Below are 17,776 nucleotides of genomic sequence, written 5' to 3' on the forward strand. Positions count from 1 at the left end.
GTGTATTTATTTGCTCACTGCTGGGCTTCTTCTTCTTCGAACATCTCGCCAATGCAGTGGACACTCTGTACAGACATGAATAGAGTTCTAGGGTTTACAATAGGCCCCTAATGACCCCTTCAAAGCTGATACGGAGCCGCTTCAGTCAACTGCAATCACCAGCTTGACCCTGCGGTCATCTGCACATGCAAACCCTGAGTGGTTTCCTCTCCGCCAGCCCTGACATGACCACTCATGTGGTTTCCTGCAGCGAACCCACAGTGAGTCCTGCGGAAAACTAGAGGAACCCAAAATCTCCACATGGTAAACTGGAGCAAATCTGCCAGGCTTTGGGACGCTCATGGCGGACGTAAGGCAGGGACATGAGCTGGCCACAGTTTGAAAGGGGCCAAACCTAGATGGTGTGTGAAGGTTTTGTAGTATTGCAATCAGGCTGTGGAACTAATGTAGCTTGGACACGTCAAAAAGTTTGTGGACACCACAACACATCCAGCGTTGCTTCTGAAATCAAGGGTATTAATAGGGAGTTCGCCCCCCTCTGTTGCAGTAACAGCCCAGCCTGTCTTTATCTGGGAAGACTTAACACTGGGGGGCCCGATCTTACACCCCGAACGTCTGTTTTCACGCCGTTCGCCTGCGTCGTTTAAATAACGGCAAATATTTCTTTGCCGGTGGGCACGGTGGTCTCGAAATGAGGTGTGTTCAGGCCAATTTCTGGCGTATTGCTACGTATCTGGGCCACCGACTTAAACAACCAAGGCAGACATTCGTCAACAGTCAGACGGTCGTTGCTATCTTGGCAGTGAATTGTCAACACAGGAACGTGCAGCCCGACGCTCGTACCCCCCCACTGAAATAGCAATCCGCCAAAGTCAGACCGTCCACTGCTTGTTAGCCACATCAGTCTAAAAAAACGAGCTCCAGAGCCCCAGCTGTGTCCGGATGGGATGGTGTCATTCGGGTTTGGGTGGCTCAGACTGACTCCCTCACACGGTACGTTACACAAACATGTACGGGAAGATTCCCTACAACCTGTGCAGGCATGTGTGATAGAGGCTGTACCCGTGTGTCTAGCACGTACTTCACCGTGCCCTGCAGGCGTTGCATTACCGACAACTATGAAAGGGAACGCTGGGTCATCTCGGGGTCGCATCTCCTGGCAACAGCCATGTGAAAAAAAAACCCTCCGAGCCCAGTGCTGGACGTCACTTAACCCTTAAACTGCAGCTCACTGAGCCAAACTGCCGTAGGCCGAATAGACATATATATACATATATTACATACACATATAATATATAAATAATATATATATATATATATATATATATATAATATATATATACATATATATATAAATAAATAAATAGAAATATGCAGATGTTGTTTTTGTGACATCACAAAAACACTAGATTTAGCACTAACTGTTTCGTTGAACTTAATTTTGAGAGAGGAACCACACCTTTAACCCCTAATGACCTTCACCTCCTCCCCACCTCCTCCTTCATCATCATCATGTTCTTCTTCTTCTTCTTCTTCTTCTTCAGAACACCACTCTCTAAAGGGGGCCAGGCTTCACACACAGACCACAGGAAAGCCGACCTCGGGACTCCTAGCCAATACGCCTAGTGTCTACATATGGCCAGATTTTCCATAATCTGGGCTGTTAAAGGAATACTTCAGCAAAAAAACTACTGACCCCTGATTCGTTTGATCAGCCAAGACATGTTTGGTATTTGACATGTGCTTCTTTGGTCTAGAACGGGAGACGCTAGGCTAACACTGCTAACAAGCCCTTAATTTGGACTGTCACCAATTTCATCTTGATAAACAAAGGCCTACAAATGCACCCAGATCTTCTTTGGTTCGCAGCAGTATATATGGGGTATCACTCGGCTCGGTCTGAAAGAGACGTTTTAACCATGTTTACAGGCTGCATCACACTATGAGATGATGAGACGGGGATCGTGGGCCCTTTAATGAAGCTAGACTGTCTAATAAAAATGGAATTTTGCAATCAGAGGGAAAACACACTCCATCAGACAACACATTAAACGTGTTTCATTACTGATGGGCGCTTAGGAGCTCGCTCACACACACACACACGTGCACACACACATACGAAAATACACACACACACACACACACACAGCCTTAGTAGTGTTCTCCTCTCTCAGGCTTCCTATTAGGCTTCATTGAAATTCTGCGCGCGCAGAGACTTGGTGTTAATCAAACTGGGCTAGTGTTTACTCTCACTCATCCACTCGCACAAAGGAAGAGCCAACAGGAGCCATCTCATATCACCATCACTCTCTCACTGACCTGAGAAGACTTCCCTGGCTCTTTCTTTCTGTCCTTTTCTCACTCACTTTCTCTCTGCTCTCTCTGACACTCGCTTAATCTCTCTCTCCCTCTCTCTCTCTCTCTCTCTCTCTCCCTCTCTCTCTCTCTCTCTCTCTCCCTCACAGTGCCTTTTCATTCGCGCCCTTTCTCTCTCTCCGTCTCCGTGTCCCTCTTTTTTCCCTCGCTCCTTTTCTTCTGAATCAGTCTTGCGTCTTATATGGGGAAGATTTGCCCATTATGCGAAGCGTTCCTCGATACAATGCGCTGGAAAGCAAGGCCCTCGAGGTGCGGCAGGCGGCCTGCGTTTACCTCCCTATTTTAGAGCCACTATAAGGACGAAAGTATTGGGACACCTGCTCGTTCACTGCCTCGTCCGAGATCAAGGGTATTAAAAAGAGCTGATCCTGCTTTTGTTGATCCTGCCCAGAGAAGAAGGCTTTCTACTAGATGTTACTAGAGCATTGCTGTGAGGATTTGATTGCATTCATCCACAAGAGCACTGTTAGTGAGGTATGGATGTTTGGATCATGATCACCACCCCACCATCTATCATTCCAGAAAAAAGGCAGTCCCTGGCATTAGGCAGCATGGTGCTAATAGGTTGATGTTAATCAGCTTCAGAGAGTCCTATTCTTTTGGCAGTACTTCTCTACAGGGACTAGATAAGCTGTGTAGGTGCATACAGTGGGCTCCACTTTGTATGGGAACCATAAAGGTTTTGTCCACAGGTTTCATGTTGACCCCACATATGGATGCCCGCCAGGGTCAGTGATGGGACCAGGAAGGGTCAAGCATGGGCCCCATTTGGGATGTACAGTGTATACAGGCCCTAAATGGGACCCATGTGAGGTTAATGGTGGGCTGTAACAATTATAAGGCCCATTTGGGAAGCCAAACTGGGTCCCAGTAAAAACACATGTACAAACCCACTCAAAGCCCATTCCCACCTGGAACCCACCTAGACTGTGTCCAGCCTGTCCAGACCATGAAGAAGCTTGTTCACCAGTAGTTGTGTCCCATGTCTCACCTGTGTCCAACCTCTGTGCTAAAGAACACTGTTGTGTCCCGTGTAGATCCTTCAAGCCCGACTTCGTGTTGGTCCGACAGCACGCCTACAGCATGACCCAGAACGAGGACTTCCGCAACTTGATCATCGGACTGCAATATGCTGGAATTCCTAGTGTGAATTCACTGGAGTCTATTTACAACCTCTGCGATAAGCCATGGGCGGTGAGTTCCCTCTAAAGCTTCTCCACCCATCATCATTCCCAGTTTAGGAGAGCATCAAAAAGCTTTCCTCTCCTCATATATGGGCTTCTAGCTGTTTAGTAGACCCTGCTGAAAAATAAAACAGCTTGATTGACCGGCCTAGCTCTTGATGCTTTGATGGTTTAGCTAGCTCTACAGACCAGACCAATGCTAGTAGACCAGCTAAACCATCAAAACAGCTTGGTCTGGATTCTGTTGGACAATGTTTTTGCCTGAACAACCAGATCAACCAGTCTATTTGACTAGCATGACCAGCCTGACCACACTAGTCAACACTAGTGTGACCAGTTTGCCAATAAGCTTGGTCCAGTTGCTCATGGTAATCGACCAGATAGTCCATCAAACTCTAATTGGACACATGCTATGCTGGTGAGTGCCTCAACCAGTTTAACTAGCTGAATTACTGGGAATGGTTTTGCCTGGATGACCAGCTTCTCAACCATCTTGACCATGAAACTAGCAACCAGCTACCAGCTAGCGGGCTATTTTCAGCAGGGGTGATCAATGTATTGTTGGCTAGTTAGCAAGCTGCTAAGATGACTAACTAAAGCTAGCTATGCTACGCATGCAGTGGATGCTGGGAAGTAGCCTCTTTTAAACCTGAAAAATAGTCATAAAATAGTGTTTTGAATTAGTTGGTCAGTTTTTAGTATTATTAAACCTTCATCTTAGCATTTACCATCATCATCGCTAATACGTTGCCTAAAACAGCCTAGTACTGGTATTTAAGGCGGGTTTTCCACGTTCATCAGCCTCAGGACCTTTTAACGTCATTCAAGAAGGTGCTTGTTTGGGCAAATTAGAATAAATAGAAATAGTACAGAACTACCAGAAAAGTATTTATTTAGTATTTAAGAGTTTAAACCTACACCACAGCAGTAATAATTAGCGCTTTACGATTGGTTGTATGTTCTAATTTATGCTAGGACAGAGTATTATGTATTAAGTATATATTACATGGAAAGGTTTTCTTTACAGCACTGAAGAAAGTGGCAAAAAGTAAAAATTCAAGTAAATAAAAAAATCTATATACTTTTGCTGGTGGTTTTAGACCAAAGCCAAAGGTTTAGCCAGAAGCAACATTTTATTGATCTGTGAGAAAAGCCAGTAAATTGAGGTTAGTGGACTTCTTTGGAGACTTTTTCCATCAGTAGCAGCTTGAGGTCAATCATTTAATGGTTCTCACAAGCTTTCAATAATAGTGGCGGATTCAATTAAACTACTATTGGATTTGTACCTTTTGTTGTAATGAGACTAGTCTTATGAATGCGTCCACTGTTTGCTACTAAAATGTCATTATTTTCCCTTCAGTTTGCTCAACTGATAAGCACCTATAAGAAGCTGGGACCCGAGAAATTCCCTCTTATTGAGCAAACGTTCTACCCAAACTACAGGGACATGGTAAGAGAGCAATTCCAAATCATCAGAATCGTTTATTGTAAAATAATAACTGTGATGACGCTTCTTTTTGAAACTAAAGATGCTTTGCAAAGCACAGGGGGATACATTTAACATTTTTGGTACAGTAAAATAGAAACCTATGCATAGCAAAAGAAATACAACTTCATTAAGAAACACTGGTAACACTTTACTTAATAATACACACTCAATACAGTATCGGGGATGATGTACAGCCAAGAAACATCACTGGGGAAAGTCTTTTAAGCTTCATCAGGTTCATACAGAAGGTTGTGATGTAGATAAATGCACTGTAGTTATGTGTGTGTGTATATATATATATATATATATATATATATATATATATATATATATATATATATATATATATATATATATACGTTGTAGTTATAATGTTAAGTGAAGTGTTACCAGAATATTTTGTGTGTATATATATATATAGCAATTAGAAACAAAAAAATTAACACACATTTCTATCACAGATGTTAAAGCAAAAACAAAGTATTAGCTTTTTGGCACAAGAACAATATTAAAATGGCTCAAAAGTACAATATTTCACAGAAAACATAACCCTTTTTTCTGGAATCTGAAAAAAAATCAAGGGTTCAAAAAAATCAGTGGAATGGATTTTTGGATATTTATACTTTGATGTACTTTTTAAAGTTGAAAGTAGTTTATTTAACTGGAAAGTACTAAATACATACTAATAGAATTAATTGCAAAAGTCAATTTACAGTTATTTTATGAATTTGTAATAAATACTTTAGGGACACACTTTTGCACATTTTAATAGGCAATTATTTACTGTTTAATTACTGAATTTAACATATTGGGAAAGTAAAACCATATATTTTTTTCTGTCAAAATGTTACATTTAGTAAATCAATAGAAAATGCATCTAAAATGTGCAGGAAAATATTTGTAACTTTTTTTATTAGGTTTGTTCACTTATTGCATGTTGTTTCTAATCCATTAGAATGGAGGAATGCAAATGTAGCTTAATTAAAAGCAAAAAATATTTTTAAAATATCCATAATAGATATTTACAGGTGCTTTAGGTAGCATATGATGTGTATGTAATCTGTTTAAAGTTTAAAAACTTTGCATTGTCACATAACTTAGATACCACTGGGCAATTTAACTGGGTGCACATTCAATAAAAACCAGTTTAAATACAGAAAAACCAGGAAAAACAGGATTGGAATTTCTTAAGTAGCATAAAAAATATATATACATTCTTATAGGACAGAAAAAAACTAAATCCAAAACATTTATAAATATGCATACAAACCGACACATGATTTTTCCCCCCCAAAAAATAACAGAATACACCAAGTTTCTGAATACAATGTCTAATAAGAAACGTTTAACAATTCTAAGGAAATATAATATGAAGTTGAACAGAATGCGTAATCGTTCCATTTCCCCAAACACATCACTTCTCAGCTGGGTAAGGTGCCTTTCCTTCGGCGTTCCAGTCGGATACTGAATTACAAAGATCACAAGCAACAGTAAAGTGAAACTGAATTACAAGCATTAAAAAAACGAGACATTTTGAAGCTCACAACCTCAGGCTTACATTCATTTAGGAGGCCCAGTCAGGCCAAAGCAGACTGACTGATAGAAAATCAGGGATGCTGCCCTCACCACCCGCACCACCCTCCCACCCCTGTCCCCAGTATTCAGTCCTCAGGGGTCAGACACGTCCATGAAGTCATTGTCCGGAGGGCCGCTCCCCCTGTACCAGCTGCACGAGCCATCACTGCGCTTGATGCAGGCGTACTGGCGAGCCTGCTCTCTGCTCAGTTTGTTGTCCAGAAGCCAGTCCGTCCACAGGCACTCGTTTACAGAAGACGTACAGCAGGGGGAGGTGTAGCAGGTGGAAATCTGGAGTACGAAATATTATACTTTAAGATCAGCAGTGAAATACAAATACAAACAAATACAAGTTTCGAATTTCTGAAACTTTAACTCGCCTAACTCGAAATTAAGTTAGTGTGTGTAAGCACAGCAGTTTTCTTAAGTATTTTCTTTTTTGTAAATATTTATATAGTAAAAAAACGAACCTGAGCTACGATAATATTAGCGAAATAGATTTTTGTAGTTGGTTTAATTTTCTCATATTCGAATTTGTTTCTTCAATAGTTTTTAAACAAATATAAATAATAAATGTACATTTACATAAACGCCCACTTAAGTAATCAAGGAAATTTTCAGCTGAAATTGATGTAAAACATGTTGCTTTTTGGACTGTTGTAACCGAAATTTGAGCTAAATGTGTCTGCCATCAAATTACATTGCAGATGGTAATCAACGGGGTCCAAGCACTGTGTTTCATTATGGAGCCAGTCTTATTTATAATGGATGTGGGGTCTCGAAAGTAGAAATTTGGACACGCCTTCATTGGTTAAACTGTAGTTAAACTACAGCGATTTTCCCCAAATTTTACTCTCAGAATTCAAGTTTTCTGACTGTCTGTCTTGTAATTTCGGACCATTTCAATTGCAATTAGAATATAACAGGAAATTCCACCATCACAATGTTGTCCTATTCTAATTAGCACTGTATTACAGTATAACTGAAGCTTCTAAACATTCCCATTTTTGTACCAATTCCAGAAATGAACCAGGAAAAAGTTTGATTGATAGGGAATGTACCGTGCAGTCACAGCCCATTTGGTATCTGTAGTTAAGATTCTTTTTCTGGGCCAACGAGAGGTTATCCCAAGGCTCGATGAAGTCACACAGTCCCACTGAGACTTTTCCTTCACTCCACATGTTTCCTGCAACAGGATTGAATGTTAAAATGAATTAAAATTAGGTTTAAAATCATTCATCTACATATGTGATATAAGTTTGGACATACACTATATAGACAAAAGTATTGGGACACCTACACAGTCCACCCACGGGAGCTTTTATGATCATCCCATTCTAACCCCATAGTCATTATTAATCTGGAGCCGGTCCCCCTTTGCTCTAAGCTCTACCAGCAGCAGCAGGTCTGGAGCTCTGCAGTTACGGAGTCAGTTGGAGGCTTTTCTGCACTCTGCTCTGAGCTCAGCACTCGGCCCTGACCCCGCTCTGTAACTTTACGTGGTCTGACAGACACTCGGTGGCTGAGCTGCTCTCTGTGAGCTGTCTGCCTTTCTCTCACTGATGTGTGAAAGAAAGGCAGACTGCAGGACTAAGGGCTTGATGTTATTCACGTGTGGTTTAAACAATGCAACTAAATAAAACATCTCATTTGATCTGTCCAAATACTTTTGTCCATATAGTGCATGGAAAGGACAAACTTTCCCAGACTTTACTTTATGTGTTGAGTTAGTTGAGTTTCACTTACAATTTTTTTTTCTTTGCCTATCCCAGCTTAGAAAGCCAGGGTCAGAGCACAGCGTAAGTCGTGGGTATTGAACCCACAACCCTGTGATTTCTTTTTCCAACAATATATGATTTGTTAATAGTTATTGCAGCCCTGTCCGCTGCAAACTGACAAATCAGAAGGCCACAATATGGAAAGGTATATGTCAGCATCACAGGGTTGTGGGTTTGATACTCAGGTCTGCTAAGCTGCCACTGTTGGACCCCTAAGCAAGGCCCTTAAAGGCAAGACTGCCCTGTACTATGAAGGCTTGCATTTTTAGCCTGTAGAAGATCCTTGAGGAACCTTTGAAGGTTCTTTAGAGAGGAACACCTTAAAGTGCTTTGATGAAGCATCAAGGAACCTTTTGTCTTCTAAAAAACCTTTTTTTGAAGGTTCCTCAACGCACCCCAAGAGGTTCCCCCACAGTTTCAAATTGAAGAACCTCCATGTCTACTTATAAAGGTGCAGTTGCAGGTTTTCTAATGCAATCATGCTGGTAACCCTACTGTTATCACAAACACCATAACCTTGCCAACAGCAGCCTACCTGAAAGCAGATATTGGACCTTGTTGCTTGCATCCAGCTTAACGCCGCACAGAGAGGAGAAGACTGGCGTGTAGACGTACTGAATGTCCTTCAGTTTGTCAAAACCTTTGAACATCTGGAAACATGAACGAGAGAGTCAGGAAGAATTGTAATCGCACCTCCTTTTTTCGGCCTAACAGGCCAGCTTTCCCAGGCCTGGTCAACAGGGTAGTCCAGGACCAGGGTTGGTACCCACAGATCTATGGGTATTATTAGAGTTGTCAAATAAACGTTGGGTTGGGGGAAATCTAATCATACATGAATACCTGGATAAATGCAGCTCAATCAAGCCACCATTGGTGGACTGATGGTGGTGGATGGATGGAATCATCTAGTTCAGCTGTTGGAAAGGCAGTCGCTTCTCATTCTACTTGCCATGAGGGACATAGCGCTATTTAATTAGCGTTAGAAGGTGCTGAATCTCAGTAGCCTGCTTGGATTTGTGTTCCATTTGTTCTATCACTTGAGCTCAATGTGTAGCCTGACGTCCCTCCCTTGAAGCTGCAGATTTGATAAAAGCTGAAAATCCAAGGCACCGAATAAATCTATTGAATTATTTATAGACTTCACACGATATCGAATAGAGCCCTCGGCATTCCCTGTCTTCTTCACTTAGCGTAATGGCTTCACCAGAGACAGGCCTCATTTTTCATTCTTCTACAGTTCCAACACAAGAAGTCTCAGAAGCTGGCAGCCGAAACTGAAGTACGACAAAGGCGCTCACTGAGACTCACTTAGGTTTACATGCATGTGTACATACCCTTCACTACAGGTTCTGTGGGACTACTCACCTTGATCAGCTTGATTTCGTACTGAATCATCTTCTGGTAGGGTGAGGAGCTGTTGCTTGGGGAGATGATCTTCTCTCCGGATATCTTAGCCCGGATCACTAAACAGGAGTTTGCATTGTAAGACAGTGGTGCAGAAAAAAATACTGATATCTGAAATTACTGAAAGGTGATGCATAAGAATCTGAGACACTTTGATAAGAACCAAGCTGTGATGTTCTATACGTCTGGGACAGGACATCTCCAGAACATCAGACAGGTCTTGTGGGGTGTTCCCGGTACACAGTGGTCAATACCTGCCATCTGTGAGTTGTTGATGGAACTACCTCCACCATGTTTGGAGACTGTGCTTTAGCCTGGCTAGCTCTCACTGTGATTTGTTGATGGAACTACCTCCACCATGTTTGGAGGCTGTGCTTTAGCCTGGCTAGCTCTCACTGTGAGTTGTTGATGAAACTACCACCACCATGTTTGGAGGCTGTGCTTTAGCCTGGCTAGCTCTCACTGTGAGTTGTTGATGAAACTACCACCACCATGTTTGGAGGCTGTGCTTTAGCCTGGCTAGCTCTCACTGTGAGTTGTTGATGAAACTACCTCCACCATGTTTGGAGGCTGTGCTTTAGCCTGGCTGGCTCTCACTGTGAGTGACATGCTTCAAAAGAGAATTCTGTGACTTGAATACACACTCTGTAAAACAATCTTAACAAGTGTAATCCTTTTAAATATAGTCTAAATAAAAGAAAATTGTCATTTTGTAAGTAATAAAAGAAATATTGTAAGAGTAATGAACTCTTTTCAAACTTATTTTGACTTTTTATTTTGATATTTACAACAAGCAGAATTATCCAACATCACTTAAATTAAGTACAAATAAATTAGAAATTGATAGAAAAAAGAGAGAAAAAAATATATATATATATACCACTGGAAAGTGGTATAAAGCACATTTACCATAAATATTACTTTATTACTTTAATGGTAAAGAACATAGTATTCAATACCAGATGGCCAAAAGCACACTTAACCTTAACCTGTTGTTTTTCCCTCTACTGTTAAGTTGCCACTGTGGCAGTACACAGTTTCAAGATGATATATATATATATATATATATATATATATATATATATATATCCCCCAACTGCTAGAAGTAGAAGTCCAGCCCTGCTGGACGAAAACTCGAGCTAGCTGTTCGCAGGAGGATAGCTGTGATGCTAAGATGCTGCTATGGCAGCTGAGCCGGACTATGTGGGAGAGGTGTTATGGGGATGTTCTGTACAAATGCTGAAGGAATTTATCTGTCATTACAAGCTCATTTTTGCCATTCCATGCCTGGCTGTTTTCGAACAATAGGGCGGAATGCTAAAGCCAGCTGGGTGGACTACCCTCTGTGAGGCCTGTGGCGCGCTTCCAGCTCATGGACCAACTTTCACACCCTTAGAAAGGGAGAGGCAGAGTCTTTCATAACAGCCCAGCTGGACATTTAACAAAGCATACATCCAGAGCCTACTTGTGGGCTTCAGGGAGGAGTGCTAAGTCTAAAAGCCTTAATGCAGTTTGTTCGTGTAATTTCTTTGGAAGTCTTTTGAACACATGCATAGCTGATGATATCTCCCACACCTAATGCAATGTTTGGCATGGGCAATGTCCCACCAATTAGACTTAGAACCAGAATTTTTTGTCATAACATTAAACCACCTGCCTAATGGTGTGTACCAACGCCATCAGCTCCCTTAAGTCCTGTAAGTTGAGCGGTGGGGCCTCCATAAGCCTAAATTTTCATTGGGAGTCCATGAACCTGCCACTGGTTCACTGGTTGTCCTTTATTGGAGCACTTTTGATAGGTACTGACCACTGCATACCATTTTTGGAGATGTTTTGACCCAGTTGTCTAGCCACAATTTGGCCCTTGTTACTGGTACACTTGGTACCAGTGTAACCAGGTAACAGCTGGTTTTTGAGACCTGCATGAGCTGGACCAGGTGTGTTGGGGCAGAAAATAGCTGTGGGTCACTAGAAGAAGGGTTAAGAAACTAGCCTAGTCAATTGACCCAACCCAGAATTGAGTAGGTTGAGTAGCAGAATTGGCCCAAAGTGAGTAGGTTCTTCTGTATGTTCTTCCAGTTTCTTCCTGTTATTAAAAGAAAATCTGCTATGACTTTTGATGTACTTCACAGCTAGTTTGCTGCACACATTCACATGCTCATTCCAGTAGGCCTCGTCTAGCCGTTAGCTAACAGCAGATGGGTGGACATTAGATTGGTCCTAGATTCCAGTGGGAGATGAAGACCATACGCTCTTGTGCGGAAAAAAAAAAGTTGGCAGTAAAACCCAAACTGGCAAACCACTCTGATATACCAACGGTACTATTTGACTGGAGTCACCAGCTTCCAATTTGGTCCCGTTTTCAGTGCTAACAAGCATCTGCGCTCTCATGCTGTGGCTGATCTGAGGGGCCAGTTTGGAAATGGTCACTCTTGGCTTTTAATTCAGTATTCTAGTATATTTATCAGTGTGAAAACACAAAGAAACACAATAAAGAGAAACTTGGCTTGATGGTGTCACTGTTGGAAATGAAAGTGTTGTAAGTGCTGGCAGTAGTGGCAGTAATTCAGCTGATAATCTGAGTACTTTCGATAACCATTTAGTAGAAGAGTATAGAAATGTGCTCCTAGGCAAAAGGAAAAGACGTCCGAAATGTAGGACTGGAGGAAGCTTGAGTGGAATCTCAGACTGGCCTCACATGACCACATCCTTGTGGACATTTCGGGTTGGGTCAATAGATTAGGCCAGTATTTCGGCACACCTGTTCTGTTTTAGCACCTGATATTATGCCAGATTCTGGACTGTCATAGCAACCACCTGGGATGCCATAACAACCACTAACAACCACTCAACACAATCACCCCATCATTACCAAGGCTTCAGCAACCATCAGAGCAACAACCTGTAGTGACCCTAGTCACAGCATAGCACAGCAAATGCCTTGTATCATTCTAGAAACCACCATAGCAAGATACCATAGCAACCAGTGAGCAAAACCCCAGCAACCACCCAGGAACTGTATAAGATTAACCTTGTCAAAATGGCTAAATGAAGATGAGAGGGAAGATAATCCAATAGCATGATGAAGAAGAGAGTCAACTGACTCTTCCTTCACCCATCAGATTTAAAACAGAGGAGAAGCTCAAGCTCCACCTGATCACCCCAGAGTCCAGACCTCAACATCATTCAATGTGTTTACTGGGACTTGGATGGTGAGAAGCAGAAAACACTCAGACTTCTCAGAGTCTGATCTTTGGAAGTGTGGAAAAATCTCCCTGCAGATGTCAGAGCACCCCCACCACCATGTTTAACAGATAAGGCGGTGCATTGGATCTGGGACAGGAGGTGAGGAAACATCTCCTGCAGGTTTCTGCAGAAACACCGCAAGTGAGTCTCCTGAGAAGAATGAAACAGTGGTCAAGGTGGATGCTCTAAACACTCAGACATCTGAGAGTACATTTAGGTCGTGAGGTTTCCATCAAATAGGTTTTCTGCCTGAAAATGAAAGAGCTTGTCCAGAATAGCTGTTTGGACTGGACTGAAGGTTGCTCCCGGGACCTCGACTCAACAAACCCAGCTAAACTAAACGTTCTTTTACTCCAAACTGAAGGCAGTTCTTCTCTCCCCTCATTATGTTAGTGAGGACACAGATCTGAAATTGTTTGTCTTGGCAGAACGAGAGGCCGAGAGTGGACCTAAGAGTTCCAGCTGAGACGGTTGACGTTGTTTTCAAACTTGCTGCAGCTCAACTTTCTCTAAAAAGCTCTGTGGCGGCCTGAAGCTTTACCGAAGCTTTCCTGAGGTTTTACTGTAACTTTGAAGATCTGAAAAAGAGCTCTTAAGCTGCTGGACAGTGAGTTAGCTAGAAGATGGTAGAAGATGCCCTCAAACTACCCCCAATAAAACTGACCAGTTCTCAGAAACCTTTAGTTTGAAGATGAAGCCTTAAGTTCTAAACGCTCCAAAGTGAAAGATCTGCCTTAGGACCAATCTAAATCTTTCCTGACCCAGATTTCTAAACGCTGCACAGCATGCAGGATGGTCAACATTGTCATGTGGACACCAGCGAAAGGCTGGGAAAACAAATCTCTCGCTTCAGGGTTTATAGGGTTCTGATGTTCTACACTCTTAAAGTCCTACAGCAGAGGGCTCCTCATGACCTTTATAATCGCATGACTACTCTGCAATCCAAAAGGCTTCTATAGAGCACTGAACCCTTGTTGGCGCTATAGACTCTAGGTTCTTCAAATAGTTCTTTGCGCAACCTTTGGGTTCTGTAAAGAACCACATTTGTTATGAAGATGTATGAATAAAAGAAGAACCTTGTAAAGCCTAAAGGTCTTCAGTTAATGTAACGGTTCCTCATACAAAGGTTCTTCATACGTCTCTGTTGTCTATTAATGCGACTGTGTGAAGGTTCTACATGGCATCAAAAGGGTTCCTCTGTTGTTATGAATCAAAGAACCTATATAGAGCCCTTTTTTGCTAATGGGCACAGGCAATTAGGTCCAAAATGGTAAGGTCATGAGCATGAGAGATTGCCCAAAAAGAGTCATGTGCAATAGTTTTGGCGCCCCTGGTTAAATCCAATGTATTTTTGCTGTTGATGCAGCTTGGTGGAAAGCCCCAGGCCCCCAAGCCCCGCAGCACCAGTTAACAGATGCCTGTGCCAACCAACATCTACCCACCCGGACAGAACACGGCTGAGAGTTGTGCTCTCCGGCTGCTGATGGCAAAGTGGCCTTGCTTGGGATTCGAACTTGCGACCCCAGACCATAGTGGGCAGTATTTTAATGCACTACAGTTTATTTACTGAATTTATCTTACTGGAAAAACCTTAAAACTTACACATGGCATCTACAAAGATTCTAAGTTGTTATATTTACTCAACACATTCAGCAAACCAATAGTAATTACGTCCTAAATGGTTCTGGAGAGGAGGGTTCTATGTAGAAGTACTGCAAAGAGTTTTTGCTTTAGCTTGTTCAAGAGCTTTTCTATGTATATGAAGAACCATTTTGCTAGGTATAGAATTATTTATGCATTTATGTATGGTTCTTTACGGGGAGAACTTTTGCCTTTATTCAAGAAAGCTTGGAGAACCCTATCTTCTCAATGTGTATTTTTTTAAGTCAGCATCTCGAAAACCAAAATAGGCCAAGACAAAGAACTGGGAAAATTTGACTTTTCAATTGAGACTGAGACTGAAAGTGCACACACTGCCAAAAGAATATCCTAGCAAAGTGAAATCCTCTTAAATATAATCAGAATATCTGATATTTCTCATTTGTATGTAGTTATAAGAATATTTTGAGATTATTCAACTTACTACTGACTTATTTTCACTTGTTTATCACTGAAATATTGTATCTGATTCCACCGTCAGATCATTTTGCTTGTGTCAGACTTGATCTGTTGTTATTTTCGAATTAAACCAAATGATCTGAATAAAACGACCCTTTTAGTAGGTAAAATCCCTCAAAACCAGAATTCTTCTCATGACATTACTGTAATACTGCATTTCAGAGCCTTCCACCTACTAAGCTTTCATGTTTTGCAGTGCAGTTATTCAGGACAGTCCTTAGACTGAAGGTAAAGTCACTGAGGTTGAGGATGAGGTTGAAAGTACCCTCATCTTCAGAGCTGGTTCCTCTTACACAAATGCAGCTGCCGCAGACCCCAGCAGACCCCAGCAAACCCCAGCAGACCCCAGCAGACCCCAGCAGCCTGATATTACTGTTAGCCTGACCCACACCTGTGCAGCACCTACCTATTTCCGACTGGCAGAAATGCTCTTGGGGATGGGCGAGTTGGCAGGTACATCCCTCAGCCCCCTGGTCCATCACTCCTAAGGCCAGGAGGATCACCAGCCGCAGCCCCACACACTCGGCCAGCTGGGCACCCATGGTCACTCTTGCTCGGCCTGTCGCTTCTTATGAGCGTCTCGGACAAAGTAGATTTCCAGGGGCGAGGATAAACAACAGGGCAGAGTAGGACTGGCAGCCGAGGAGAAAAGGGGGAAAACACTCTCTCTCTCTCTCTCTCTCTCTCTCTGTCTCTCTCTCTCTCTCTCTCTCTCTCGCCTATTCCCTAGCCTTGACTGTGACACTTTTATACAACGCCCCACAGCTCTCTCTATGTCTATGTCTCTCTCTTTCTCTCTCTCTCTCTCTCTCTCTCTCTCTCTGAAGCTGTAAGAAAGCGAGGGAAAGAGAAGCCCTTATGTAGCACTCATCTTTGACTGTGAAGGAGGACCGCCCCCTAACAAAGCCGAGAGGATGGCCCCTCCTACAGGGTGGCCAATAGTTGTGTGAGAGCAGAGAAACACATGGGGAATAAAGGAGAGTGGGGTTTAATGTGCACTATAATTAAACAAACACATCCCCACTGTCGCCCTACAAACCCTCGTAACTGTGAATCAGCAGCTTTACAGGAGGAGGAAAAAAACCTTCCCATCTTTCAATGGAAGTCAATGGAAAAAGAGTTTATTCCAGGTCATTTCGGAGCATTTCTATTGGTCCATTCTTCACGAAATTTGGACACAATGTGAAGAACAGCTGCCAGATTAATATTATGGAGAAAAGTGAAAAACGATGAGTTATGAAGTTCTTGCAGGACAGCAACATCTGCAGTAGTCTATTAAATAAACACTAACTCAACCGAGCTCCACTAGAACCCAAGGTTCCTCACGGGTTCTTGGCTTGAATGTTTGGTTTTAGGAAAATCTAAAGCAACACAACAGTTCATCCGAGAACCCTGACATGATGTAAACACGGGTCTTGATGTGAATGGTTCTACCAAGGAACAAAGGAACGAAAGAACTAGCTGTAAATGGTTCCACCATGCACAAAGAACCTTAAAATTGCTAAAGAACTTGATGTAAATGGTTCCACTACATGTTAAAGAACCTTTAAACTGGTAAAGAACTTGACATATATGGTTCTAGCATGTGTGCAAAAGAACCTTTAAATTGCTAAGGAACTTGACATGAATGGTTCTATCATGTGTTTAAGAACCTTAACATTGCTAAAGAACTTGATCTAAATGGTTCCACCATGTGTTAAAGAACCTTTAAATTGGCAAAGAACTTGATGTAAATGGTTCCACTACATGTCAAAGAACCTTTAAACTGGTAAAGAACTTGACATATATGGTTCTAGCATGTGTGCAAAAGAACCTTTAAACTGGTGAAGAACTTGGCATAAATGGTTCTAACATGTGTGCAAAAGAACCTTCAAATTGCCAAGGAACTTATTCAGTTCCTCCTTACCAATCTAAAGGTTCTTCACACCAATTGTCGGTTCTTTATGGAACCAGAACTGCTTTGTCACACCTTAATTGTAATTCAGATTTCTCGGGGACGTTCTCAGTGTCCTCATGTCACACCTTTTAGCGAACCTGGTTAGAAAGTCGGAAAGTATAACGTTCCCAGTACGTTCCCCTGACGTTCTCCTGATGTTATTATTCAGCAGACCAAAATGGAACGTCTGCTCATGTTAGCAGGACGCTTCCTGTGGGCTGGGAAGGCATCACGCAGGTTAACTGCGATGCCGGATGGGTGACTTTATAATTACAGTCCCGAAAAACAAACAAGGCCTCGAGTGAAGACCCGCCGCGGCCTGCGGTCACGCTGCCTGACCAGCAGTTCTGCTGATTTCACGAGGGAAGTGGCTTTTGCTTGACCTTGCTGGGATGACGTGACTCAGAAATGTGATCAGGAACGTCTGCATCTGGTGCATAACTGCCGTCACTGCCACCATTAGTTTACTTCAGCTACTGCAGATATCGAGACCAGGCCCATGTCTTCACTGGTCTTGTATAATCCTTCAGTTTGACATTTCTGTATGAAAATCAGCCACAGTTCATTTCTACATCAGCATTTCCCTCTGTTAACCTCTTAAAACTTAAAAAGAGTCGCGGGTTTGAGGCCCGAGCCACGCGACTTTGCCTCCCAAAGTTGGTCGCTTTAA

General features: G+C 42.3%; 2 protein-coding genes across 2 annotated transcripts in view; one reads left to right on the forward strand and one right to left on the reverse strand.

The window, feature by feature from the left end:
* The window catches only part of syn2b (synapsin IIb), an 83,577-nt gene that overhangs the window by 44,256 nt on the left and 21,545 nt on the right, over positions 1–17,776 (forward strand). The window contains exons 4-5 of the mRNA XM_072666501.1: positions 3,414–3,570; positions 4,921–5,010. Coding sequence (XP_072522602.1) covers positions 3,414–3,570; positions 4,921–5,010 — 247 coding nt within the window. The remainder of the gene's footprint in view (positions 1–3,413; positions 3,571–4,920; positions 5,011–17,776) is intronic.
* On the reverse strand, positions 5,023–16,003 carry LOC140543378 (metalloproteinase inhibitor 4-like). The gene is made up of 5 exons (XM_072666503.1): positions 15,577–16,003; positions 9,768–9,865; positions 8,938–9,052; positions 7,686–7,810; positions 5,023–6,915 (listed from the first exon to the last, which is right to left on the reverse strand). The coding sequence occupies exons 1-5, from the start codon at positions 15,710–15,712 to the stop codon at positions 6,718–6,720; spliced, it is 672 nt and encodes a 223-aa protein (XP_072522604.1). The 5' UTR covers positions 15,713–16,003; the 3' UTR covers positions 5,023–6,717.

Source organism: Salminus brasiliensis, chromosome 21 (assembly GCF_030463535.1).
Source record: "Salminus brasiliensis chromosome 21, fSalBra1.hap2, whole genome shotgun sequence".
Lineage (NCBI taxonomy): Eukaryota > Metazoa > Chordata > Actinopteri > Characiformes > Bryconidae > Salminus > Salminus brasiliensis.

Bases quoted from the DNA above. Each gene is read 5' to 3' on its own strand.
- LOC140543378 (XM_072666503.1), bottom strand. From the start codon at position 15,712: ATGGGTGCCCAGCTGGCCGAGTGTGTGGGGCTGCGGCTGGTGATCCTC. The intron at 7,811-8,937 runs GTAGGCTGCTGT...ATCCTGTTGCAG, and splicing joins GGTCCAATATCTGCTTTCAG to GAAACATGTGGAGTGAAGGA. The intron at 6,916-7,685 runs GTACATTCCCTA...TTCGTACTCCAG, and splicing joins AAATGGGCTGTGACTGCACG to ATTTCCACCTGCTACACCTC.